The sequence below is a fragment of the Cardiocondyla obscurior genome, linkage group LG21, assembly GCF_019399895.1.
Source record: "Cardiocondyla obscurior isolate alpha-2009 linkage group LG21, Cobs3.1, whole genome shotgun sequence".
Taxonomy (NCBI): Eukaryota; Metazoa; Arthropoda; class Insecta; order Hymenoptera; family Formicidae; genus Cardiocondyla; species Cardiocondyla obscurior.
The window spans coordinates 213,661-238,641 of NC_091884.1; the positions used below are offsets into that span (position 1 = coordinate 213,661).

The 24,981-nt window shown below is 42.5% G+C and overlaps 3 protein-coding genes across 7 annotated transcripts in view; 2 read left to right on the plus strand and 1 right to left on the minus strand.

Moving 5' to 3' along the window:
* The window catches only part of LOC139110619 (serine proteinase stubble), a 29,286-nt gene extending 18,859 nt beyond the window's left edge, over positions 1-10,427 (minus strand). The window contains exon 1 of the mRNA XM_070670485.1: positions 9,195-10,427. The gene's annotated coding sequence lies outside the window, so the exon portion shown is untranslated. The remainder of the gene's footprint in view (positions 1-9,194) is intronic.
* Positions 10,428-10,535: 108 nt separating this feature from the next.
* Positions 10,536-24,981, plus strand: part of LOC139110615 (microtubule-associated protein futsch) — a 43,527-nt gene continuing 29,081 nt past the window's right edge. For 3 of the 5 annotated variants that reach the window (XM_070670475.1, XM_070670469.1, XM_070670476.1), the window contains exons 1-5: positions 10,536-11,229; positions 12,077-12,232; positions 20,683-20,803; positions 23,937-24,092; positions 24,187-24,229. The gene's annotated coding sequence lies outside the window, so the exon portion shown is untranslated. Of the gene's footprint in view, positions 11,230-11,883; positions 12,233-20,682; positions 20,804-22,987; positions 23,824-23,936; positions 24,093-24,186; positions 24,230-24,981 lie in introns of those variants that run through there. The other 2 variants (XM_070670471.1, XM_070670473.1) reach the window with 2 other exon arrangements.
* On the plus strand, positions 20,810-22,908 carry LOC139110626 (uncharacterized). Its single transcript, XM_070670506.1, has 2 exons — positions 20,810-21,819; positions 22,082-22,908. The coding sequence occupies exon 2, from the start codon at positions 22,196-22,198 to the stop codon at positions 22,664-22,666; it is 471 nt and encodes a 156-aa protein (XP_070526607.1). The 5' UTR covers positions 20,810-21,819; positions 22,082-22,195; the 3' UTR covers positions 22,667-22,908.

A 24,981-nucleotide genomic window follows, 5' to 3' on the forward strand; every position in this document is an offset into this window, starting at 1 on the left:
GATCCATTTAATAATCAGCGAGTAAAATATATTAATATATATTTGCTAATAAACTTTAATGTGTCGCTTAAGACGCTTACAATTAATGCATTTTGGACAGCTCGACGAGATTATAATGAATAATGACAAAGTGATTAGCCATCGTGGAGGTGATTTAAAGACGAAAAGCGCGTATCCACCGCCGTTAACAAACGGAGACTCGAATTGCGTCACTCGGCCGTCCTGCGCTCGGCAAGCCGCGCCGCGATTTCTTCCGTGTTCGATTTTAATTAATCGTGACACTTAATCGGAATAATTAATTAGGGGCTTTCCGCGCTAAACTGCGAAAGTCGATGTTGGCTCGCGGTTAAAAGCCGGCGCTGAGACTCCGTGCGAGCCCGTGGCAGGCAGCTGGCTCGGAAACTGTGCCTGCTATGCTATGCCAGGAATACGAGCGCGGTAAGTCGTTTACCGTTACCGTTAATCGATGTCTCCGAGCATTACGTTTTACTCTTACTAATCCTCAACGAAAGTCCGCGAAGGAGCCGGCGGTATGCACGGCGATATAAACGCTCGACCGTGTCGGCAATTACGGATCCGCATCTTTTACCGTCGAGTCAGTATTTCACGTTTCAAGAGCCGCACCGGTCGCGACGGCGTTATGCGGGGAGATGCAGTTATTGCTCGCGGACGAACAAGGATCTATGTCACATCGGGCAGGCCGTACGAGAAAAGAGACCCGGAGGTTTTGGGTGGCCGTAAATAACATCGAAGCGCGACGCGGGCCGGCCTCGAGAAACGGACAAACATGGCTCCGCACTTCGCGCGGCTGTCTTTTATAGCGCGACATAAAGAATATCTTTCGCTATCGCGGCTGGGTATATTGTAATTTATTCCAGGGGGAATTCAATGTAAGCGTATACAAATGAAAATTGAGGGGACGTTATAACGAATGTCTAATTGAAATATTCATTAACCACCTCGGTAAATATATTATAAAATTTTCGAGGCTAGAAGTCGCGGCGGTGATTTATCTGCGTCTGATGAGGCTCAAGGCTGCGAATGTAAAGCGCTAACGTTACTATTGCGAGTACGGGGACGCGAGTATCCGTAACATTACCTCGAAACACGATCGCGACAAGTGTCGGGGAGGAAACGCGATAATTCTTGGCGGGACACTCGGCGATTATAGGAGCGCGCGGTTAATTAACTCCCGCGATTAATGTCGCGCGAGCACGACCGGCGAAGCGCGACGGACGGCCGTTTTATCGAGACAGTCATTTCGCCACGATTTAGTCATTCCAAATGGAATCTGACGCGACGCGATGGTAATTACAAATTATCATTCTAATTTGATGCTCGACAACGCCTACTCTCCGATTATACATACCATCGCGACTTGCGGCGACGCGACGTGATTTGTCGAATACCCTGCTTCCGAATGCAAATGTCTTCGGCTAATCGCTTAGTTAGAAATGCGTCCGAAAAGTAAAATCTATACAAATAAAAATTTAAACGTTGGTTCGTTCGTTCAAAATTTTTAACCTCCGGAATTTCTTCATCGATTGCTTTGAAATTTTTTGCACAACGCTGCACTCGAATACGCGCGTGCTTTTATATATCTGTTGCACGTAGAAATTTCACGTCCACGTTTGTTGCAGAGCAAACTTGAAAGGTAAACGACTCGTTGAGACATTCTACGTATATAATCCTAGGCGCTCTTACGCGGCTTTAGTCGCGGCGGAAATCGTTCCTTTAAGAGACACACGTTTTGAGCGTCCAACTTTCGATTTCTTTCACATCCTACAATAGTTTTGAAAGTAAAAGGAAAATCGCGGACGCAACCCTATCTAATGCGAGCGTAGCGCGTGACGTTTTACCGCTAATTTGGAGAAAGTACAGGCATAATAGTCGTCATTATCGACGCTGAATGGACACTGCCGACATGTGTCTATACGCGCGACGCACGTTTTACATTGCCTTACAATTCTTACATTAATCGATTACGATTAGCAGGACGCTTCGTACGCTTTGTACGATATAGATCAAAGTTAATTGCACCTGAGTAAGCCTATCATTGTCGATTTAAAAAAAAAAAAAAAAAAGAAATGATATAATCAATATTAATTCTACATAATTGACCGTTTTAAAAAATTTCTTTTTATCAAAATCACATTTTATTCTTTTATTCTCATTTAAGAAATTAATAAATATTTTCAATATAAACGACTGAAAGAATTTTTTTCCCTCGCATGATTTTTTTTAATGGGATTCAACCGTTTAATCGATGAGGAATTTCTTACGTACAAATATGAGTTAAATTAATGCACGTATCGATGTAACCTGCGATTAGCTTAATAGAAGAATATACCCGAGGTGATATCGGATATGAAGCAATGAAAAGGATATGTGTATTTCAATGATACACATGCTTCTAAGACGTAATGTTAATATGAAACTTCCTTCAAGCCTTATACATGCTCGGTGATTATGGAGGTAGTGAAAGTACCCGGAGGGGAAGATGAGGACGCACGATGCGACGATTCGTTAGTGCGTTAATAACTCGCGAGCATCGTGTAATTGGAATGCATTAATAAACGCGAATTCCAGTGAAAACACCGGAACATAAGGAAGTGTGCATCCATTTATTTTTCTTTTTCTTTTTTTTTTCTTTTTTCTTTTTTCTTTTTTCATACCCTCCTCGTCGCCGCACGGCATACTTTCAATCGCGTGTCCGCGGCGCGCGCTCGCGCGTGCGAAGCGGCGGTAAAACTTGTTCATTGCGGAGACTTTACGTCTCGCATATTTGGAAATTTTGTCGAGTCGCCGGGTGATTTTTTTTCATTCGAGAGAAAGCCCCTCGTATACTCGGTGAAACCTTTCGACCGCACGCGGGACGACACAACGTAGCAATTCATCCTTATTTTCACGTTTTGTGTGTCATATCACTGTCCGTTTCATATGGCAGCGCGATTATTTTACTGACACAGAATCCGCAGCATTGTGTCTTTCGCCGATGCGATCGTAGTTGATGTATTATATCGCTATCGCCCAGGCATTCCCAGTTTCCATCTTTAATACGATTAATCAAAACGAAGAAGCGAAAGTATTTCTATTCCATAAGGCATAAACGGCGGTAATTTATCTACGTGTCATTAAAATTATCGGGTTACAGTCACGAAATCTTTAGCTGGAAAATGTATCCCTGAGCATTACGCAAAGTGTATATATTTATTTAGATAAATTAATTGCATCGAGAAAAAAAAAAAAGCGTAGCGTCAAAGAATGACGTACTGTTAAATAATGTTTCTTTTACGGCGAGGGAAGATGAATTATTATAAAAGGAATAAAAAGAAGTTAAACGATACGAGCCGGGCTCTCGATGTCTCGCAGACACATATTTCAAGAGATTACGCCGCAAGAATGTCGCATATGCGTTTAAAGGGGGTCATCGTCGAAAAGCGTGTTATCTACGATCTGTGATCTATCTCGTGTCATCTACCTAGACCTCACATATTTTCTTGCGCGTTGACGTAGCCGCTCTTCCCGCATTTAGATACACGTCGTCGCGTGTATCGAGATCGAGGCCGATGGAAAAGTCGACGGATCTCTCTTAAGAAGGTCGATGGGTGAACGCCATGGAGTTGAAGTAAAGAAAGAACGAACGAGAGGAATTAATCGCGTATAATATGAGAGTAAGGGACCGCCGGTGATGTACCTCAGATGCGCACCGCGTAGATTTCGTACGTACAAAAAGCGGCGAGCGTGTAAATACATGAACACCTGCCTGAACCGCGCCGCTGATCCTAACCGCCGATGTCCGAGATACATCGACGCTGCTAACAGGGAATTGATAGGACGATCGGCGAGATTAGATGCCGATCCGCCGTCCGTTTAGTCGCGATTTAGAAATCTCGCGCGTCGCCATTTAGAGCAGCTTGACCAGCGCGTCGTATATCCGTAAAATTGATGGCACTCCGATGGGACTACTGGAAAGGGCGTTTCCGACGGACCGGTCTCGCATTCTAATACCGATGAAAGAAATCACCCGACGCGTCTTCGCGCGCGTGACATTACGCCACACACGGCCGTGTGCGTGAGCTCGCGCAGAATTTCCTCGGCTCTTTGCCGAACGTTCCGAGCACCGGCCGGGTCCGTCCACCGTCACTCCCGCGAATCGTAAATCTCGTTTTACGAGCGGGCTACTTGCGCAGACAAGCGTTATTTCATTATTCGCGCTCTGCTCATTAGTCGCGGAAATAGTCGGACGAGCGCGATTACATCGGCTCTCTAGATTCGTTCGAATTGCGGGCGCACGGCACGCTTCTCTTATAACGTTTACCGGCGCGGGCGGGAAGACAGGAGACCGGACGTTCGGGATCGGTGATATGTATATCACGCGCGACGCATAGGACGCGTAACACGTCGCACGAAAAATCGACTTTCGAAACGTTCGCTAATAGGATACCCGGGTGCTTTTTTTTCCTTTTTTTTTTTCCCTCCAAGAAACGTTGAAACAATAGCGCGTAACAATAGCGTTCATTTTCTTAAGTACATACCGATGTGATGTTCGCTCTCCATGGGCCGATGGCCGCGGCCGATCCCAATCTCTGATCATGATCGCTTGCTACGGGGGATAAAAGTGACCTACTTTAACGTCTCGTGTACGTATCGTCGCGAATGGCCGCGGCATCGCCGACGGAGGTGATTTCTCGTGGCAATAGGGTGTTATATCCCGAGGAAATTTTCTTTTACCGTGTAACGCGTCAAGATACGCTAAATCTTTATCCCGTTTATTCGCGTCACGTTTTTTTCTCTCGCGTACCTTCCGCACGACACGATAATTCATAATTAATCTGTCTTAATAAGCAAAATATGCGCCGGAATATTTTTCGGCTAAAGAATTTATTTCGCAGATTTTACGGTTTTTTTTTTCTTTTTTTTTTTTGCAAAACACACGGGATATCGCAGTTCTCAAATTGAAAATATTATACGTGAGAAATCTTTTCTACGATTAAACAAGAAACGTCGGTCTGAGTAATAGCAGATAATGGCAGATACATTAAAGCTGCCGCAATAGTAAATTTTCGCATTTTCGCGGCAAAGGCGAGGTGAGTATCGAACCTAGAAATCAACTTTCAATCGGCACACATTTCTCGCATGCCGTCTGTATATTTCGGAGGTTCTAATCAGCGGTACGCTAATTATTTTCCGCGATTCAAATAAAATTCTGCAACTTTAAAATCGATAGAAAATGCTCCCGGTATAACAAACGCGTTTCATAATGTTTTTTCTATATTACGTCGATGATTTCCCGTTAGAGATATGTTCAAAGTTAGTTGACTCTTAATATGCGATACGTTACTAACCGATACTTTAAGAAACGTGGATAATTCCGACGTCAAATTAGGATCCCATAAATAATCATTAAAATAACCATCCAGGTTCTGGCGTTCCGATCTTTTAATTAGCCGCGTCCGTCGTACCGTCGAAAAAACCATCTATTAAAATTAATGAAATGCGGTGCTATTTCTCGGTGATCGCTGGTGGTAAATGTTTCCGGCCACTAAATTTTATTGCACTTGATTTTCGTCGGGACGGAGTGGACCACCTCGAAACCGCGTTAACGAGTCGAGTTGCGCGATTGACATACATTTGTACCTTCGCGAGCATTTTACTCAGCAATTATACAGCTCGTTCGTTATCTGTCGAAAAACTAATTACCAACGGTGTATAATTACACGAAAAGAAAGCTGTATGTACATACGGCCTGCGTAAAATGTTACAAAACCGTAAATATTTTGGGAGGAAAAAAAAAAAAAATTATATATCTCGATTATATCATTAAGAATCGAAGTACGTTTTCGTAAATAAAACTTGATTAACTTTGCGTTAGATTTTGCTACAAAGATTAAAAAAAAAAAAAAAAAAGAGGGATCAACGAATCCCGCGTATTTAGCTTCTTTCATGGAATTAGCACGATGTAAAGCATCGACCTTTATGCACCGTTGTGCATCGCTAATGAAGAGCTTTCACGGAAGTTCCTTCCTTTAGTATAATGCGCGTTAATTTCAATTTATTTATAATTACAATCTTGAAAAATTATAACCGCCATAAAGGAAAGCTTTATAGCATCGTTACGTATCACACACGTGTGCGACGATGCAAATAACAACGTAATGCTACCATGGTAAATATCCGATGGGTTTTCCCCTCTCATTTTCCATTAGCCGCGAGTTGCTTTACATAGCACGGAGGAATACCCGTCATTAATTGGGCGTGGGAGAAACGGTACGTGAGAGAAAGAAAGGAGGAAAGACAGTCGCAAACCTGCATGCTATAATAGCTCGCGCAAACGTCGGCGTTGTCGAGATATCTATTGATGGAACGGTGACAATAAACGCTGCATTGTATGTCACGTCCGTGGCCTTTAGGTGCCAAGCGCCCATTACGGACTTTTGAACAAGACTCGAAGATAAACTGGAATCTCGATATCTCGTTCAAGTGACTTATCGGACTCTATTCTTTTCACGATCGCGTTACAAAAAAAAAAAAAAAAGGAGAAAAACCCTCCGCCACAAACGACTCTGAAATTGAAATAAGTCATTTAATCTCGCGGGTAGAAAAGCGAGGCAGTTGCGGAAAAGTAATTAGGTATCGCTAGGCCTCCGTCCCGTGAAAACGATACAAAAATAACATTTCGTCATTAGCGAATAACAGCGGTAGAAAGATTTCTTATAATCTGCATTCTCTCATTCCGCGATCCGAGCCGCACGTTAACGGCTTGTTAATTGACAAGCTTTCGCGATCGCGTTTCGAGAAAGCGCATACAAATGGCACATTGTGACGTCCCATTTCGTTTCCGAGACGATTTTGCGGTTACCCCTTGATTTTTGGGTCGGCCGATATAGAGGACAAATCTTTTATGGCCCAGGGACCGTGACGGCGAAACGCTCTAACGGACCCGCCGCGAGGAGAGAGACCCAAATCCATTGCGAACAAAAGCGGCTCTAATTTGTTCCGAACCGGCACGCTTCTACGTTGAAACTAGAGCGAGATAGCCGAGGCGCAAGTGAATGCTTCTGCGAGCCGTACTCGTCAGGCGAAACAATTGATCAAGTTTCGTTTCTAATGGCACTAATCCGTCCGTGACTTTCGACGAAAGCGAAATCACAGCTAGTCTACTTTTGGGTATTAAATCTCCGACGCTACACTCGATTTGCTATTCCGAAACTTCAGATAATCTTATTGGCATAATGCGTAGATTTGTAAGCCATTACGTAAGATTTCTTCCGTCATACGTTATTTTAATGTAAATCAATTCTACCGATAATCATTGACACGCACTGACTTAGTCATGTATTTTTTTATTTCTTTTTAAATGTGTATATTATCGGTGAAAGTTTAGGTAACTTATTATTAGATTATTTCTATCAAATAAAATAAAATAAAATTAAATTAAATTAAATTAAATAATATAATACGCCTTAGAATTAGAATAATTAATAGGTATGAAATAGGTTCCCTTTTTCTTTTCGGCCGTTTTTCTCACTGATTTTGAGCTCACAGAGCCGGGAAATAGCTTTCAGTCGAAGGATGAGAATGACTGGGGACACCTACGCGACGTGCCGAGTCGACGCGAGATATAACGCGTGTTTAGGAGGCGCGCGACTAATCAGTGAAAGTGGCGCGTTCGATCACAGCAAGTGTGGTTACGGTTATTTTGAGAAGGAATCGACTTGACCTCGTTCACACGGGGGATTCCGCCACGGAACACGGCGGACTAATCACCGGTGAGCGTTCGCCAGATCGACTCTAATGCGAAGCTGCGAAAATCCCCTCGTGCACTCGTACGTTCGTTATTCATTACGGCTTCGTCTAAGTGGATTACGTTTTCTTTCGCCTTCCTTTAGAATGGCACACTTTGCACCAATTGATAATCATTTCATTAAGAATCGGATAAGAGGACGTGACCAATTTATATTCAAGCTTCTACTTCTTCCACTTTTCCCATCGCTATTCAATATTTGAAAGACGATTTTCAGTAATATTATCTCTCGATATATGTCATCTTTACACACATCTTGTCAAAATCTTATTGCGCAAAGTGTGATGCGGGTGAAAAAATACTTACAGGTGCCGATTGCACTAAAAAGGTTTCTCAAAAAGCCCGATGTTTGTAAAAAAAATAATTTACATATTATTTAATATTATATAAAAGAAAATAGTTTACATATTAATAATCTATTGCGTTATGTGTCTAGAGAAAAATTAATAAGAACATATTTCTAGCCGTTGATAATATTAATGAAAAAATATATCAGACTGGTCAGATTAATGACGTATAAAATGTTCTAAAAATCATTCTTTGACGAGAACTTGATTTTTAGCCCGCAGATAAATTTTGCGGACGATGCCTCCGCGTGGAGAATGAAAGGACAGACAGTGAGGTATTTGCACCTGACGACGAATGTGTAGGGATATCTATATTCAAAACTGCTCGATCGCACGATATCGAAACTTTCTAATAACATTAACCTCCGGCTATTGATTATATTGTTTTCGATCTAGCGCGCTCGCCTACTTCTAGAAGCGGCGATAATTCTTGTATTAGCAGTCATGTACCGATCGCCACGATCGATCATCCTATTCCGGAGACTAATTTCATCCGAGGATGCAAGTGTATTAACGCTTCAAAATTGCTTTCGCACCAGGCGCGGTGAGACTTTCTATCGATACCGCGAAATTAAAACTTTCTAACGTTTCATCGGATCATCGGATCATTGCGTGAGTCACTCCGCATGATCGCCAGTCATTATCTGATAAAAAAAAAAAACTTTTTACCTTGTATCGCTAATGAGCAATTTATCAGTTACTTCCGAGTCGCCCGAGAAGCAGAAATATGTAATAATCTCCAGTCCAGTTAAATATTTTCTGACCCGCTGCGTCGGCTTGAGTGCCTTAAGCTCATATCGCTTTATATTGCCGCGACGAGAGAATTTATAGGAAAAGAAATCCGCGGACGAATAGATAAACTCATAAATATGTTCGTTTGAATGATCATCTGTTTCGATAACCGTCGATTCGGAATCGCTGATAAAGCTCTCGCGCAAGCGCTGCTAGCTTCGTGCACATGCACTTTTTTTTTTTGCACGCGAAGAGATTCTCGTACATCCGACATCTTGATAAGAAAAGAGAAGAAAAAATGGACTCACCAATTTCGAAGCTATTTCCTCACGGTGCCCCGGCGCCGATACCATAAGACGTTCAGCAGGTAGTCATGTCCGGTCCATCTCTCACGTAGCTCATTCTTACGCGGCTGCATTCACGCATTCGAGCTCGACCATGTAGGAATTGGAGGTACGAGCGCGCGCGGCACACATTGCACTATTTCGATCGACCGCGAGCACGATGTTAGGCCTGAGGTACACGTACCGAGAGGCGAAGAGGTTAGCGTTTAATAGGAGAGATAGAAAGAAAGAAAAAAAAACCAACTAATTCACCGTCTTGCCGTAACCTCACCCTGCTGGTTCCCAAAATGACAGCAAGGCGATCGATCCGGATATCTTCATTCGCGGCCGTTAAACTCTCACCGTCTCGGTGGCTGCCGGCACTTGATCTCGCGTCATTCCCACCTACGCTCCGCGTTCAGTCAGATACTGTCGTCGATTCCAATTTCCGATCGCGAAAACGCAGCTCGTGCGCGGTCGCGCGATCGAGGTTCTCGCGCCCTCCGTTTTGCGGCGGTGCACGCGGTTCGACTACCGGTCGCGCTTTGAGGATCGCCTGATTGCGTCCAGCGTGGACGAAGAAGCCGGAGAAAGAAGTAGTAGAGAGGGCAGGCCTCGTGCCAACCGCCACTGCAACAACCACGTGTCGTCTCCCGCCAGGATCCCCGCGAGATGGATCCCCTGGCATGGCCGCACCGGATGCGATTGGATACGACCGAGAATCGCGAGGCACCATGGGGGAGTAACTAACTATGCGTTGTTCCGCGCACTTTTCCGTAACGCTAACCAATTTTCCTGACAGCCGTGGCGAGATGTGAAGGACTGCGTAGACACCGTGGCGATGGAATTTTTTCGCGCAATCGCACGCACGTACCGTCCCGCACTTGCGTTTAATACGGATTTTGATATTCGCGGAAACCGGTATCCTCATTCGTAACGGTATTGTCCGACTCGAATTGATCAGATAATGGTAAATTCACCTCCATATATATGTATATATATAGATACGTAGAAGAATCGAGGATATTATTACCGTGAGTCGAAGAAAGTTCCGCACGGCGTTCGAGTACGACGAAATTAGGCTATAATCATTGTGCGTGAAGAAGTGGACGATAGGATAATGCTAATCACTCAGCAACGACAAGTCTGAGCAAACAAACCACTTAGAGGAAGAAAGAGAAGGAAAAAGAAAAAAAAAAAAAAAAAAAGGTTAGTTTTCTAAGATAGTGCGCCTCGACCGTTTTACGTAACGAGTGAAAATGAGCTTTCCCTCCGTTCTTGACACCGTTTGGCCACCAATTCTGTCATCTTCCGTGCATTTTGCACCGCACGTGGAAAATTCACTTATCGGAACACTTCCATTTCTCTCCTCGAAACGAGGTTCCCGATCGGAAAACAACGATCTCGACGGCGTCGGTGAAACTCATCCATTAGACATTTTTCTCGATTATTCGACGAAAGGTGGGGATAATTAGTGAGAAAAATGGTCGACACCTCCGTAACATAATGTAAGAGCGCGAGAATAATGCGGTAGGTAGGAAAACTGTGTGTTTTTTAATTTTATTATTATTATTTTTTTATTAACTCGATTCTCATCCACGTCAGCTATTGTAAAACGCCAGGATTTCTTTCCGCCTGTCGCTCGCAATCAGTTTCAGCGAGCTAACGCGAGCGAGAGACTCGTGTGACGCTCGACGTAAGGAGAGATGATCAACATATTTATTATATACACTTTTGTAGGTGTATGGGAGTAATTGCCAGCCAGCAGCGCCCGTCCCTCTCGCTTTTGGACGAAGTGGGTCGTCCTCCTGAAGAGAACAGTCGACGTAGGGGCCGATGGCCGAGAGAGAAAGACAGAAGTCCCTGCCTTTTCTCTCTTGGGATCCACCGGCCACTTTATTTCCGCGAGTTTCGCTGCGACCGCATGAATGATCTCTTAATTTGGCGAGGAAGTCCATGCTATGAAACCGCAAAATATTTCACCGATCGGATCGTGAGATAAAACGGCTAGAAATACCAGGTAACTATCGTCACTCGAGCCTCGGGAGTCCAAGTATTTACACGTACAATTGCATGCACGTAAATTGTATCGCGTGCGTGGTAAGAGGAGAGAGAGGGTGATACATTCTTCTTCTTTTTTTATTTTTTTTTTCTTCACAAAATTAACACAATTTTGGTAACTTATTTTGATACTATCAGGTCAATATTTTTCATGACTCTCCTGAGAACGGGATGACTCCTGGAATGCCTCATTTCTTTCTTTTTTTTTTCTTTCTTTTTTTGCTACATTCTTCTCAGCAGAGTCACGTAATACATTGTACAGTCAATCTTAAACTGTTTAATTGGTTATGTAGAAAGCTGTAAGACAAATTGAGCTTAATTTCTCTATAATATTTAATCAAGATAGAGTTTGTTACAATTTTAGATACATTGTAGTTGGTAATTAAAGTTAAAGTTGATTTAAAAAATTTATATTACGCTAAAAACAATTAAGACATACGACGAGTTAAATTGCAGCCGTTTGACAAAAAAAAAAAAAGGATAGGTCAAACAAAATACTCGTGGTATTCGCGTTGAAATTGGCAGCGGCACGAGCTAACTGTCCTTTTACGTTTATTGCTAACGAGCTAACGAGAATGTAGTTTTTATTTTCCTGCAATAATAAACGTCGTGCAATTAATCAAGCTGAATCGCGTCGAGATTTAAAACTGCTAACAGGATAATGTGACATTCACATTCCTCACACAAGTTGGCCGCTTAGTTAAAAGCTGTTAAGAGAGAATCTTTGACTATTTCAAAGAATTTTATAACGATTATATTGATTATACAAGTCGAGTCTCCGTTGCCATTAAATTCGCTTTCTTCAGGAAATTATTAAAATGGGGTCACTGGAGGAGGAGTATTACGGATCAGTGATTTGGACAGCCAGAGGTTTCGAGAACGGAAGGAAAATTCCTTATGAATTTTAACGAGTAATACGGAGGACGTGTAAACCACAATGGAACTAAACGTGCAATTATTGCGTAAGTGACTTCTATACATTCTACACTTTAGTTCGTATATACACACGTGATAATAATCGACAGATTCGCTACATTAATTACAAGGCTATTGTAAAAAAAGAAATATAGTTTTTATTTCGTTATTACTATGCGAAAAGTAATATGTGGGAAAAAATGACAAAGCGTGGAAAGTATGGAAGACGTAGCTGCGTCATGAGGCTTCTTTGTCCGCAGAGTAGTTTCTTTTTTTCTCTCTCTCTCTCTTTCGTCGAAAAAAAAAAAAAAGTCTAACAATAGACGTGCGCTGGGTGATTAGTAACTCGACTTAAAACGAAGGGTGTTCAATCGTGAGTGAAATTAGTACAAGTCTTTTATTTTAGACCTAGAGGCAGTTGCGCGCGGCTAATTAGTCGACAATTGTAACCGAAGTAGCCTTAACTAAACGCAAGGTGGACTTCCTCTCCCTGTTTGCCACTGACAATAACTCCTCTGTCCGTGAAAACGTCTGCGTTAATTAGCACGTTCGCGTGCGCACGCGTGAGCCATTGTGTTAAATACATCAGCTAATTGCGTACGAGGCGAGGTGAAGTGTATTGTTGAGCTAGAATCGCGGCAGCTAGCGGGAAAGGCCTGCGTATATAAAATGCTTTGCGATTTAGAGTGGAAATGCATACAAATGCCTGATGAAACCGAGATTTTTCCATAATGTAAACGGGTTATCGAGGCTGCCGTCCCGTAATTACGCCGGCGACGCGATTAATTAAGACGAAACGTTGAATTATTGTTAACGTGGCCGCGGTTAAAAGCGCGGGACGTCGAGCGAGCGATCGTCTAAGAAACTATCGTTTGTCCGAAACCGCGATGACCGCCACGCTCCGAAAAACTTGTTGTAAGTTAGTCCGATTGTGCGCGATGATATGCATAACGGAACATAAATCGTAAAATCCAATTTGAATTCGGAACCACCGGCATATACAATTAACGCGATACATCCACCGTAGTCCCTCCTTCTTGGACGGGAGGGATCGCATCCTCATTTCGGATGCGTCCGTTGCCCCGGAGATGCATGCGCCTCGGATGATTAGCCCCGTGCTTCGAGCTTACCACGTCGATGACTTAGAAAGGCTCCCTACTTTCCTGCTTCCCCCCCCGGGTCCTCCCCCGTTCGTCCCGGCTACGCACTGATAAATGCCCAAAATTACTGGTTAGGCTGGTATCGGGCTCGTTAATTGCCGCTCGTTATAAGGGCAACGTGCGCAGGAGATGTAAAAGAAGGACTTAACAACGCGGCGGTATCACAACACGTACCGCTAACGATACGCACCCTTGCCTACCTACAACGTTTCTGCGCCTGGGATACTTTCGACACGACGGACAAGTAATGGCGATCGTCGACTCTGCATAATAATACCGTATGGGACAATCGCGCGATACTTAATTTTCTCGTAAACCCAACGACTATCGGTCTCCCCGAAACGGACCCCCTCCGTCCTACCGCCGTCGAGGACGACGGCAAACATTCGCCGCCTTAATTATCCGCAATATTAACGTATATACGTATCGACGTGAGGTTGCTGGGACGCTCGCTGGCAATTTTATAGGCGATTTCGACGGCTAAAGACGAAAGTTTAGGACGCCCGAAACCGAGCCGCGTCGTCAACGTAAGACAATACTCGCGTTTCTGGGTTTATGGATGAGGGACGCCTTTAAACGCTCGGCGAGTTTAATGCGCGTTTCGTCTCAAAGTCTACTTCGCTACGCCGGTTTCTCTTCCATTCTTTGTTCATTTCAATTTCTTTCAATGTCAATAATTAACATTGAAATATTGACTTAGAATTTGTAGAATGCAAACGCGACACGCCACGAGTTAATGCGAAATCATATATACTATAAAACTATTAAATACTTAGGAATATTATTTATACGTCTCGGATACAAAGTTTAAAGTAGAATATTCTTTTAAAACCGGAACACGAATTGTAAATCGTCTAAAGTGGGCTTAAACGAAACGCGAGGCGAGAAGCAGAGGTAAAAAAAATTAGCACATCGCTATCCTTTCGCACTTTGGTCACAATATAAGAAACGCTAATAACGTTTTGTATGTTGGCGTAATAACAGAGAATCCGACACTAAGAATACATAAGAAAGAGTAAGGCTTATGTTGTTACGTTCAACAGTCACGTAAAACCAGTCGGCTTGATTATATCGGGTCTTCTGGCTCATTCATCGTATTCTCGGGCCAAACAAGTGGGTCGGTTCGCGTTGTCCAGTCCGCAGGGCCAACATACGTCTCGTTACAATAACAGCTTGGACTTTACAACGGAATAACTGTGCAGGCCTTGATCGAGCTCCTGCGCCTTTAATTTAATTCTTTTTTCCCTTAAGTATTGAATTTACGTATTTGCCATTTTTACGTCGCGGCTCCGCAGAGAGATAATATTCAATTACTAACCGAGCGGAAATGCCCAGCCCGCGATTTCAAATAGGCCACGCCGATAGGAAAATTGTTGGCTCGACAAATCCTGGGATTAGACCGGCGAAATAATAGAAATTGTAGGATAGACGCGCCGCCTATGGCATTTAGATTCCACCGGCCGTAATGCAATTTCTCAATGCGATCTCTTTTTATAGATAATCTTACGATCTCGCTCCAACGTCTAATGCGTCTAATGTAGAAAAAGGAAACGAGAATGCGTTTAATCGTATTCAGTGCCACATTGGATCGAGATAATTGATTGATAGGTAATTTGTTCGATAGATAACCGAGAGTAAAATACGGCCTGCGAGGAGGGGAAATATTAATGACGGTAATGTACATTTTCGTAGCGACGGGCACCGATGACGATTTCTCCTCGGCCGCGGTGCAGCGCGCTCAGGAACAATTCCAACTCGCTGACGTTCAATCCACATATGTATCGCCGGATCGTTTCGCTCGCTCTCGAAGCTCAATTAGAGACATACGGATATATCATCGCGCGGCCAATTAAAATGTAGGAAACGAGAGAAGCTGCCGTTCTCCGTTCCGTTCTGTAAAGCCGCGGCATTGGGCGCTCGGTAACTAATGTACGACATTCGGCTCTCCGCTCTTCATTCGCTCTTCCTGTCGATTTCTTTATTTTACGAAAGCTATACATATAGTTCTCATTCTCTCTCTCTCTTTCTCTTTCTCTTCTTTTAGCTGCCGCTTCTCGCTGGCGAGCCGTTATTCCTCAGATTCCTTGATCCACCGTTAATGCACCGGAATTTCGGGACGCGCTAAGAGCCGCAGAACACGACAAACTTTAAAGCCATTACCGGCCTCTTGTTCATCCGGTTGAAAAATAATTCCCGTCCTTGATTATCTGTTCTTTAAAAAGGTAAGCGCGGGGTCTCCAAAGGCCAAAATTTTTAATGCTTATGGCAATTAATTGCACACATATTTGCAGAGGGTTACATTTTTGTTTTAATTAAATTAATTAGCAGGGAAAAAAATGGGACGCGAAGTCTTCGCCGAAGTTAATTAGTCAGCTAAGTGCCACGGCTAGCCCGGAACGTGATAATCTTTAAATATTTTATATAAACAAGAAATAAACTCGGCAAGTATGATTTTGGGTTAGTTAAATATTGAGGATAGACAGCAGCGGGACGATCGTCGAGTTACAAGGTGGATTCTGAATCTTAATGGCGATTTAGTGATTCCGGTCTCGTGATATTACCTCGGAATATATGCGTGATGAGGATCCTCGTCAAAGTAAGAAGCGAAAGTCACCGGGGCACACGCAAATGCGGACCGGATACGGTATTACGCAAAATCTCTCGACGATAAAACGGAGAGTCGCGCCGGATATGAATATTCGTCGTGATTTTTACGCAACGGCATTGAAAGAGCTATTAAAGTAAGAGCGTTTGTCGCGGACGGCAGAAGCGGAAGCGGCCGGTTTTATTGTTTCGGCACGGTTTACGCGCGCGATGACGACCTACGATCATCACGGAACGTCGCGGACGCGCGTTCACGCGGCTGCGAAATCGAGAAGAGGAGTAATCCCGAACGTCGGTGGCGAACAGCCGGTCCGCGGCGCTATCGGATTGTCCACCGTCGGTTTCTCTCGCGTGCAGCGATGCAATTTCGGGGATTGTAGCGTTAAGTGCCGCTCGTTGTAAAAAATACCTGGCCCGAGGGGTGAGCGGTTAACGATACTCCGGCAAATCGTTGAGCGTTTACGCGTGAGAAGCGAGCGAAGGAGGACGAGACGAAGCTGAGGGGGGGTGCCGTCCAGGTAGACCCGAGCAAGAGTCAAGGAATCGACTCGCCGCGGCGACGTTAATTCTAATTTCGTTGAAATGTAGAACGTGCCCCGCCTCGTTCCGTCAGCCCCGTCACCTACGCGTCACCCTGATCTCCGGATGTCAAAGAATTTTGCGAAACCGCTCGATTTCATTATCACCCGTGTGCACCTTCTCGTCGATACGAGTATCCGCGTGCGCGATAATCGGCCCCGCCGAGATCCAGGGTTCTGATTAATATTAGCCCCACTTTGCGCGAGCGAGGCTCCCATTTCGAAAATCAGATATTCAGGTTAACGCAGATATAATTTGATTTTCATGGGCTCGCATATGCTTAGAGAATTGCGGTGTCGTGTCTGATAGATGCATTAAATTAATATTAATGATTGAAGAGATACGTCTACCGGTACGTATCTCGTGTTTCCTTCCCGAAAAGAAAACGCGCCAGCGTGCGCCCAGATACTCCGCGGGATATTCCGCTGATAACAGATTAATCATGCCATATTCCCCGCGAATTCAATGAGACGAACTGTCGCTGGTGAAATGAAAGCCGTATCTATGCCCGCGTTGTACACGTATCGCGATGCTCATGTGAGTTAGCGTATAATGACAGCGACAATGGTCGGTGGTGAAAGTTGCGCGCACTCGAGACGGCGGCGAGCAAGCCATTCGTTGCACGTCTCGTGCTTTGTGAGTGCACAGTCAGAAAAACGAGCATATTTATTTTTCTCTTACCTTTCAATATTGGCAAACTCCCCCCGAGCTTCATCCTCCCGCACGCGTGCCTAGATTTTCGTGGGCCTAACAAGCGCGCCGAGAGCCCAACGCTTTTCTCCTTTCGGAATTTATCCATCAAAGACCGAGGCGCGAAAAATCCCACGCGTTACGAGTTTAATATCGCGCCGTGGACCTCCCACCTCGGAGCGTTAAACTTTGCCTACGTGATTGCGCGATGTGACAACTTTTCAACTATTCCGCGGGAAACCGAGTGCCTTATTTGGCTCTCCGCAATTTAATAGAAACCGCATAGTTTCACGCGGATAATAGAAATAACCCGGCAAGAATCGAAACGTCTGACATAAATCGTTCCTGACACGCGCCGATTTCGTCCGGCGGAACCCGGATTCGGGTCGCAAGAAACGATTCCCATTTCGTGATGCTCGTCGAGAAAATTTACGCCGGGCAGTTAGGAAATTTAATGGGGCAATCGGATCGCGTTGATTATTAGCTGAAAGTCGCCGTGAACACGGTAGCGCTTAGAGATAACGACCGCAGCATCCATAGGCGACGCGAATGGAGATAGCTCCAGAGTACCCTTTACTCGAGAATCGATTGGTAATATGTGATGCACCGTCTGAGTAGGTTAATGCATCTTGCTACGTGGGTGTTTATATTGCGTCACTCTTGCGCTAAAGGAAATGGCATATAGTACCACATATGTGTACACGCGCACGTGCATTTATTAATCTAATGATACACGCATATCGTACTATTATATTCGTGGCATCTCCGTAGCTCTGTCAACATTAGACAGACAATTCGTATAAAGGAGCGCGTCGCGCTTACGTTGACGAGCCGCGTAAGTGCAATTGCGAGGGTCATAGCGTTACTTCTCTGAAAGACGGTGTCAGGCGCTTAAAAAAAATGTCTGGAAAGCGACAAGTCTCGCGATTCCAATTTGATCAGACTGAAGCATCGCCGGCTATATGATAAAAAAAAAAAAAATCATCGTATTTGCTCCGTGCTTTTCGTGCATCACCTCGTCATTTTCGCTCGGAGACCGCGTCGCGTGAATAACTTGTTCGTAATCATCGTGAGTAGCAGGCGGAGATTATTAGCTGCGGAAACAGGCTAACGAAATGGAACGGTGACCGTGCAGATTTTAGAGATCCGCGCTAACAATAAGTGGGACGGGCAAAGGGCATGCGTTAGATATTTTTTTCGAATATGACCGAAATGCGGCAGCTGCGAGGGACGGTAAAGTAGGTAAGTAGGTGCAAGAAGATGCTACTGTTTTTCGTTAACGTCACCCCGTCGCCAGCGCAGGCCGCCTCCGCGATTTTGATTGCGATTTCTTCGCCGCGAACAATAGCGCATACATCGCGCGGGTCTCCGTACAATAACGCGTTAATAACGCTTTCCACTGCCGAGTTTAATCGCTCGGTTAGTGTTTTACCACCTCGGCCGACAGACGGACTGGACGATGGGCGTTAGGCCTTAATAGTCACGGGTTTCACTCATTAAGGTGAGATTTTCTGTCGTATATACACCGCCAGACTTGGGCAAGACTCGATTTACGATGTGCCGTTACAGTGTTTGTATATCTGTCGGCCTGCGCCACGCGGGCAAGACGATGAAACGTGGACACGACTTTAATTAAGAAAGAAAGGATAGAGGGGAAAAAAAAAAAAAATATGAGAGAACTAATTATGTGCATTAACTATGAAGATAGGAAATTATGATAACGTAAACGCGAATGCACTCGGGATGTAATTATTTCGTGGAACGGTTGTTCGGAGTTTATTTACAGTCGATTAGCGCGTAGCAGCCGCGCCCCGAAAATTAGTAGAACGCCACTCTGTCTGGTATTCCGCGGAAAAAAAAAAAAAGAAAAAAGTATTGCGAAACAATGCCGAGGCTAAAAGCGTAAAGTTCGTCCGCGGTAAATTAATCCGGCGGCTACTTGAAATCATCGTCGCCGTTGCGCCTGTCGCGCTGACTTTCTCGTGGCTGCTCGCCGGCGCGTAAGCCGCCTGGGAAATTCTCGAGAAAGGAGAAAGAATAAAATCGGCGCGATTTGCTTGCGAATGTATCCCAGCGATTAACGCGAGTATTAACGAAACGGCACGGCTTTCCTCGTCACCCAGGAGGTACCGTGCCCGGACGCGTTCCCGTTTTTTTACATGGCGGGGATCCCCAGGAGGCCTACACCATGCCGCACATTTAGAAACGTGCGGAAAATAAATTACGATGCGAAAAAAAACAGAAGAATTACATGTCATATAATTCTCCTCGATTCTCTATTATTCTATTGTCGTGCACACGTACACACGATTATCCGTGGATGTGAGCAAAAGCCTCGTAAGAATATTCATATTTCTGACATACATAAGTCCTATATTGCCTCTTTCGCAGTTGAAACCGCTTGTCAACGATGCCGGTAAACGTAATCTTTTTTTTTTTTTTTTTTTCTTGCGAGAAAATGAATATAAATTACGTATAACTTATCCGTAGATGTGAGGAAAGTCTCGTAAGACAAAGTTGTTGAGCAAAATATAAACCTGTAGTTAAATCTATAATTAATTTGTAAAAATAAAAGATCTGATTAAGAACCGGTAAATAATGATATTTAATGATCCACGTGTTTACGAAGAACTTAATAGTTCTTATCACGTTTAACTATCTACTTTTTTAAGCACGCGCTTAGAACTAAAATTGAACTTCCGTCGCGACGGAAGACATTTAATTGTATTAATCCTTTTTCTTTTTTTTTTTTACAGAAACAAAAATCAAAAAATTTAACGCGATGCTACATTAGCAGAAATCGCGCGTGCACATGCCTGCCGACGTCAGTGACCTGCCGAAATGTTTCACCGAAGACCTTAGGTTAATTTAATTTTTTTTTCTTTTTTCCATAACCGAAACACACTACCGAAAACGCTCACTCGGAACAGATACCGTCGCGTACATCGTGCACGTTCGATTTTTACGCTGCCGGGATCGTTCATAGCGGAACAAACGGAAAACCTTACGTTATTACGACCGATAAACTCCATGTAATATCGGCGTATCTTATATACGCTAAGCACTTATACCTAATGAATGTAATACCTCTCCGATGCTATCTGACGTACAGACCAATTTGAAACGCAGTCGCCGATAACACGATATCGGGGCTAAGGGGCTCCGGTGGGTACGCGATAAACCGATCACGTGAACTCGAGAGGTGCACACGCTCTACCGGAACGGAGCCTTATATATCCTGGAAGTTATTGATCATCCCTTTGCTTCAGTCAGGTCAGGTCGGTCGTGCCCGGTGCTCGTGCGCAGATTCTTTCCGCTCGATGCCGAAGCGCGGAAGCGCTATTTGCAGCTTTGCCTTATTCTCTTACCTACGTTTCTCAGGGGAATGCATTTACTGTAGTATATACATGTATCATCGTCGTCAATTTTAATTAATATACTCATTTTTTTTTTTTTTGTTTCAGGGTTCCGCTTTCGGCTCTGGTGTCAGCGCTGCCTCGTATAATCCATTCCCATTGTTTGGGGAACACCATTGAAGTCGCACCAAAGATGATGAGCGCATATGTTACTTAAAGATTTGCCTAGGTATGTTAACTTGAACGATGAAAAGTAATGATCGCAAAAAATCTGTAAAACATCTGACGAGCATATAAAATAAGATTTGTGAGATTAGGACGTCTATTAAACGTCTGTTAAACTTTCACGTTGCTGGGAAGCGAAAACGAGTGTAATTGCGGTCATGTAAAATGAATACTTACATTGTGATTGTAAAGTTTGTCTCAAGCTCTCTACTTAATCGAGACCGTTTTAAGCCTCTGTCAAATTTTGCTTCTGTCAGTCAACATTATAATTTCCAATTACTTTAAGATAACTGCGATATTTCACGTTTTCTACTATTTTAAGAGACTCGGAGAAGTCGTGCGTTCTTGATAAGTTCTATCAATTTATCCGCCAAGTGTTTTCTTTTTATTCGTCAGATCATGAAAATTTGAAAGTTATTTCTTTTTATCTTAAAATCAAAAATAAAAATGTGCAACGATGATTATCTAGATTAATTATTAATATTTATATTTCTCTGTAAATATATATTATTTTATTTAAATTGTATCGTAAAGTAGTATCGTAAAGTAAATTTATAGTATAGTAATGTATAGTATCAGATATTCGATGATTAAGATTTATAATTTATATTATCGAATATCTTTTAATTAACACGCATGTACCTCTCGGAGTCGGTACCGTAGAAATGTAGTAAAGATTTTCTCAGTTTGCGTAAAAGTTAACAGTTTGTGGATAGATGGCAGAATACACGGCTTCCAGCAGCTGAGCAGTTAGTGATACTGTTAGGTCTGTTAGTAGTCAGCCACAAAGGCTGCATGTTGCAAGAAATCATGGAGAGTGTTACGCAGTTTCGTGTTGTACAGCTGGAAGAAAATCGCTACCTCTGTGTAATGGAGCTTAAATGTCATTGAATCATCAAATATTGGATAGGAGACGAAACACATTCGATATCTTGAATGCAATATCACCACCATACAGAGAAATCAGAAACGCTTTAATGGATATGTAATGTTGTGTACTGATGGTGTCTTTTTTACACGGTATAAGATACTTTCTGCTTGATACTAGATGGCGACAGCAAATCAAAAACTAGTTTTATACTACATTTGTTCTTTAATAATTCTTAATCAATCTACTTTATATTACATTTTAGTATATATTTTATTATATTATTACATTAAACAGAAGTGCAATTAAAATTTAGCTTAGAAAAATAACATTAGATTTAATTAATATATAATTATAACAATAAAGTTACGCTTAGTGACAGGTATATGAATTGATAATTGATGACGATATTAGTTTCAGGACATTATACATCTGAAAAAAATAATATTAAATCACAAATATAAAAGCAATAATTTACTACAATTAGCTGATCGACTGCGCATAATTCTTTAATGCAACATACGTAAAATGGGAAAAATGAAGAGGCTACCGAGACCAGTTATAAAAATCAAGCGACTTTCGAGAAAGAAAAAAATGATTCTACAGAGTAACGAGGTTAAAAAATATGTACGTTGGAAATGGGAACGGCATAAAATGCACGCTATTTTGGACACCGCGATGCACCTTAATACACTAAAAATAACAGCAGATCCGCAAATAGACATAGATTTTGTCAGAGAGATGTCAACGGTGTCGATTTATGACCATGATTATAGAACTCCCATACAAGAAATGCCTGAAGATTCCGTATATGTTAGATCCGACGTGATGCGTGAATTAAATAATTTGAATATTGATCACGAAAGTGAAGACAATTGTAATATAAATATACCGCAACAAGACATAGAATCGGATATTTTACAAAAAACTTCTATCCTTTACATAAGTGATAATAATGAACCAAATATGTACGATAGAATAAGTAATATTATCTTATAGAATGCAAATAAGATAAGGCTAGTTTAAAGAGAAATTAAGTTGTAGTAGAAAAAAATTATTTATAATTAAGATACATGTAATAATACATTGTGTCTCGATGTGCGTTAAAAATATTTTTTACACTATTACATAATTTAATGTTATATCGCACTGTTTTTGCAAAAATAATATAGAGATTTAAGTTAATTATATACTAAAACTGCGTTATATTTAATAATTTTTACCAATAAATTATGTGGTGATTAAAGCGAATTATTAAGATCTTAGAATTAGAAAAAGATAAAGAGCGTATTAAGCCGAGATCAAAGATAATTTGCATTGATTTAAATTTGATTTAAGCGCGCTTCCGATTAAGCGAACGGCCATTACTTTTCAGTGCAGCCACTGCCATTGAAAACGCGTCGCGAAGGTGTCGCGGCCGGCAGAAACACTTGGCAGCATTGAAATATAATGGCCGGTTTAGTTAGTCGGAAGCTTGGTTGAAGCGGATCGTAATCGACGAGGATCAACGCAAAATACAAGTCCGTAATGTATTAATATTTGTAATATTCGATGTCACAATTGGTATATATAGTTTACTTTTTCACGTAAAGTGCGTAGCTCTCGAGAGAGACGCGTTGAATCAGGGCACGGATGGCATACTTAAACGATGATAATTCGCGCGCTATCGTTACATTAAATTTTTTGTCGTTTGTCGGCTATCGAACTGGCTGCGAAGCATGCAGAAAAAATTATACGTATTGTTTTATAACGCAGTAAAATTCGCGCGGCCGATCAAGACATTCGGAGGAAAGCGAGCGAGCAGTTTGCTGCGGCGACGGCGGCTAGCATACGTGACTCCCCTCCTCGGCCGCCGAGTACGGTAGTAGTAGTAGTAGGTCGCGTTCCCCCTCAGTCCTCTGCAGCACATCTACGCCCACGCTTCGTGTGTGACTTAACGCACACCACTTTAAGGTCACGTACGCTAATCGTCGTCGCCAAAACAAGTGCCAATCTACCTTTCAGTGTACATACTAAAACATTGTCCTTCGTCTTCGGTTACGCGAGCGGTTTAAGTTCGTGCGATATCCCTCCATTACCACCATATTCTCTAGCGATACTCAGAGTAACGTCATACGTAAAATACGGAAATAGCGGAGCTCTATTCGTTCAGAAAAGTAATTGTACTTTCTAAATAACTATACCGCAACCGCAAATTTACTTAGCTTTTAATGATTTTTATTCAGTAGCTCAGGATAGTTTTTAATTAAAATTCTTTTTCTTTGTTAAGATGGAAGTCCCGAAGGAAACGCTCTTTTGTCGCCGATGTCGCCAGTGTCCAGTGTCAAGGTGTGGAAGGATGGTCCAGCCCCACGTCTCAGACACCCACCCTGAGAGGAGGAGCAGGCCTCGGAGAGGCATCTTGCTTCAGCGGAGCAACCTCGGAGTAAGTATCATTTTAATTGCGCATAAAAAATTTTTTTTAACAGTAAAAATTTTGTTGAACGTCTCTACAATTAAATTTTCCTTTTTTGTTGCAGTATTATTGCAGCTGATACAACTCCGCTGCTGCGCATCAAACTGGTGAGTCCAGAATATTTTTTTATTACTAAAGAGAACCGGCTTTTTAACGATAGAATAAGACGTGAGTTTCGTGGAGCGAATGTTCGTCTTCTTCTCAAGGAAGTATATTGGGTTGCCTACAATATGAGTTAGAAATTGATGAGATACATGGCCTTGAGCTATGAATATCTGGAGCATGTTCTAGTTCAATTAGAGTATGAAAAATGAGGAAAGAATGTTCGAACGTTGATCGTACGTTTTGATCTATTTTTTTTTTAATCACATTACTTCAAAACTTTAATAATTACGTTTTGATTAATATATTTTATAAAATAGATGCAAAATTCATAAATGAAATTCAATTTGAATAATTAATAAGCGAATAAGTCATTACAAATTTAGGGTTTTAAGAGTAAATTTCGACGAGCAACGATAATAGTAATTTATTTAATAGAAACTTATAATTACCGCGTTAAGATATTTATATTTTTAAAGAAAACTCTTGCGTAGTGGATTTTACGCATTATTTACAACCGAGGTGCCTCGATGCAACTCGATGCACCAGAATCGATTATACAGTAAGGTTGTTATCCAGGTTTCACGTTTCGGCTTGAAGCCGTACTACACTATCGTTATAAGTACCGGTTTTTGGACGTTCCATACTGAATAGCACCCTGATCATAAATTATAATCTCGTTAGGACGTAACTGTCTACGTACAACATTTGATATTTTACCTTTAGACCTTCCCAATCGCGGTGATTACATTTACTC

What these genes read in the sequence shown, in the direction of transcription:
- LOC139110626 (XM_070670506.1), top strand. Translation starts at nt 22,196, where the DNA reads ATGGGAAAAATGAAGAGGCTACCGAGACCAGTTATAAAAATCAAGCGA.